The following is a 2,399-nucleotide window of genomic DNA, read 5'->3' as shown; positions in this document are numbered from 1 at the left end:
TCTACCTAACGTATATGGATGAGACAAGAAAATTATTTGGAAGGACTGTATTTAGAGATTCAAATACATTTTTATCACATGGTGCACCAATCAGCCTGCCCTTGGCACAGAAAGTAGTACCATGAAAAATGGGAATCAGATGCATGCCATTTGTTCCTGAACAGGGCTGCAAACTCAAAGGTAGGAGAAAAGCACAGGCAGCTGGTATTTCCCACACAGATCTCCAATACACAATTATTGTCGCAAAACCTCTGCCTAACGTATATGGATGAGACAAGAAAATTATTGGAAAGGACTGAATTTACAGATTCATTACATGATATATCATTTCATATCCTCCAAGAATATAGCTCTCATACCTAACCAAAAAAAAAAAAAACAAAAAACACTTACAAAAAACCAAAACAAAAACAAAAACAAAACAGAGGGAAAAAAAAAAATGCTCGATTAAAAAGATCATTAATTTCCAATCAGATACCTCAAACTCTACGTAGAGATTTGGTAAGACAATGGCTAAAACCTATTATTATTTACTTCAAAGAAAAGCAACGAAATTGAACCGCATTACTATTATCGAAAAAGGGTAATCATCATCAGATAAGCATTAAAATCCAGAAACAGTACAAACAGATCTAATGTGGCACATGCACTATCCAAAATAACAGCAACCCCCACAAGATATAAGCCCTAAATCCTAGACATAGATCAAGATTCATTCTCAGCGGGCTTCTCTTCACTGGCATTGGAGGTGGCGGGCACCACGGACGGAATCGAAGTCTGCAGCGCAGTGTCGGCGGTAGATCCCGAAGTGCCACGGTTCTTGACGGTCTCGAGCATACGGCGGCTGATCTCCCTGGAGTACACCTGAAGGATCTCGATGCCATCGTCATCTGCGGAAGCGGAGCCGGATGCGGAGGAAAACGACTCGTCCTCGATGATGCGGGCGGCGGCGTCGGCCTCGTCGTGGGGCAGGGTGCCGTAGCGCTTCGAGAGAACGGAGACAGTGGACAGCGTCTCGATCAGGCGGTTCACCACGGCCTCCCGGGTACGCTCAGTGGGGGGCCAAATGCTGAATGTGAGGCTGTTGTTCCTCGGCTTCTTGCTGGGTTCTTGGTGGGGCTTTTCCTGCGGTTGAGCCTCCATCTCCGCCGCTGGCGGGGTTGATGCGGGGGTGATCTCTGAGTCGGACATTACTGGATTTTAGCTAAGTGGAATTGAAATCAACGGAAAGAATTTGAATCGGGCGAACAGAGCTTATTCGAAATAAAGAACTTTCGAGAGACAGAAAAGAGAGAGAGATTGGGCGGAGCCGTGTGCTGATGGGCTACAGTAAAGGTTAATAAGGATTCTCGAGACTTCTCCGAATCCAAACATACAGACAGGTAAAAGTCAATCTAATGGATTTATTATTATTGAATACTCTTGTATTAAAAAATTAATTTTTTTTTTTTAAACCAATCTTATATTTATCTATTTTTTTATTTAAATATGTAAATTTTTTTTAATTATAAATATGAATTCTCATATTTTTTTATAAATTTTATCAAAATGAATCTTTGCAAATAAATATTGTTCAATTTTCATTCAATAACTATAAATATTTTGAATTCCTTTTTTATTTATCTCTATCCTTAATTGAATTCAAAAAACATTTCATTTTATTTTATCTTATTTAATCATTATAATTTTTTTAAATTCTTACAAAAATTATAATAAATAATTCAACTTTTTCAAATCACAATTTAACTTTTTTAAATTTTAAAATAATAATAATATTAAAAAATAATATATTAATAATATTTTATTTAATTTTCACTTTTATATAAAACCATTTTATCTCATTTTACTATCCAAATAAGCCCTTAGACCCTATAAATTAACTTGGGCTGTGTTTGGCAGTTGGACTAACTTTTCACACTGGTTCTTAATTATTAAGAAACAGTTCAGTTATTTACAAACTATTCACTATTATTTATAAACTATTTCACAACAACTCAAGATAATTTGAAATATATTTAACATCCAACCATATCCTTAATATTAATATTTGTAAAAGTTATATTTGAACCGGAATGAAGACATCAATAGAGCTATTGATGTGGTATTGTTTATCAACTATTGATCAACTACGTTTCTAAAAATTTTAGTATATTATATAAGTTTTATGAGCATTATCAGCATTTCTGTTCTTATTTTCTCTCCTTAGCTATCTTTTTTTTTCCTATGCAAGCTCAATATATTATAATTAAGGAATACATAAATACATGAGTAGAGAATAGGGGACCTGATAAACACTATTTCTTAACTAGAGGAGAACTATATAAAAAGAAAAAAAAAAAAGGACAATGGAAACAAATAAATGTTTCATACCCTTCTCTACTAAGAGGGAGCCGCATAAA

At 34.8% G+C, this 2,399-nt stretch overlaps 1 protein-coding gene across 1 annotated transcript; it reads right to left on the bottom strand.

The window, feature by feature from the left end:
* Window positions 1–570: 570 nt before the first annotated feature.
* LOC122295478 (MFP1 attachment factor 1-like) lies at window positions 571–1,365 on the bottom strand. Its single transcript, XM_043104513.1, has one exon. It carries the CDS (start codon window positions 1,189–1,191, stop codon window positions 706–708), a length of 486 nt encoding a protein of 161 aa, XP_042960447.1. The 5' UTR covers window positions 1,192–1,365; the 3' UTR covers window positions 571–705.
* Between the last annotated feature and the right edge of the window lie 1,034 nt (window positions 1,366–2,399).

This window comes from Carya illinoinensis, chromosome 15 (genome assembly GCF_018687715.1).
Source record: "Carya illinoinensis cultivar Pawnee chromosome 15, C.illinoinensisPawnee_v1, whole genome shotgun sequence".
Lineage (NCBI taxonomy): Eukaryota > Viridiplantae > Streptophyta > Magnoliopsida > Fagales > Juglandaceae > Carya > Carya illinoinensis.
Note: the sequence above shows the minus strand (reverse complement) of the source record. Positions and strands in the feature narration are given on the sequence as shown.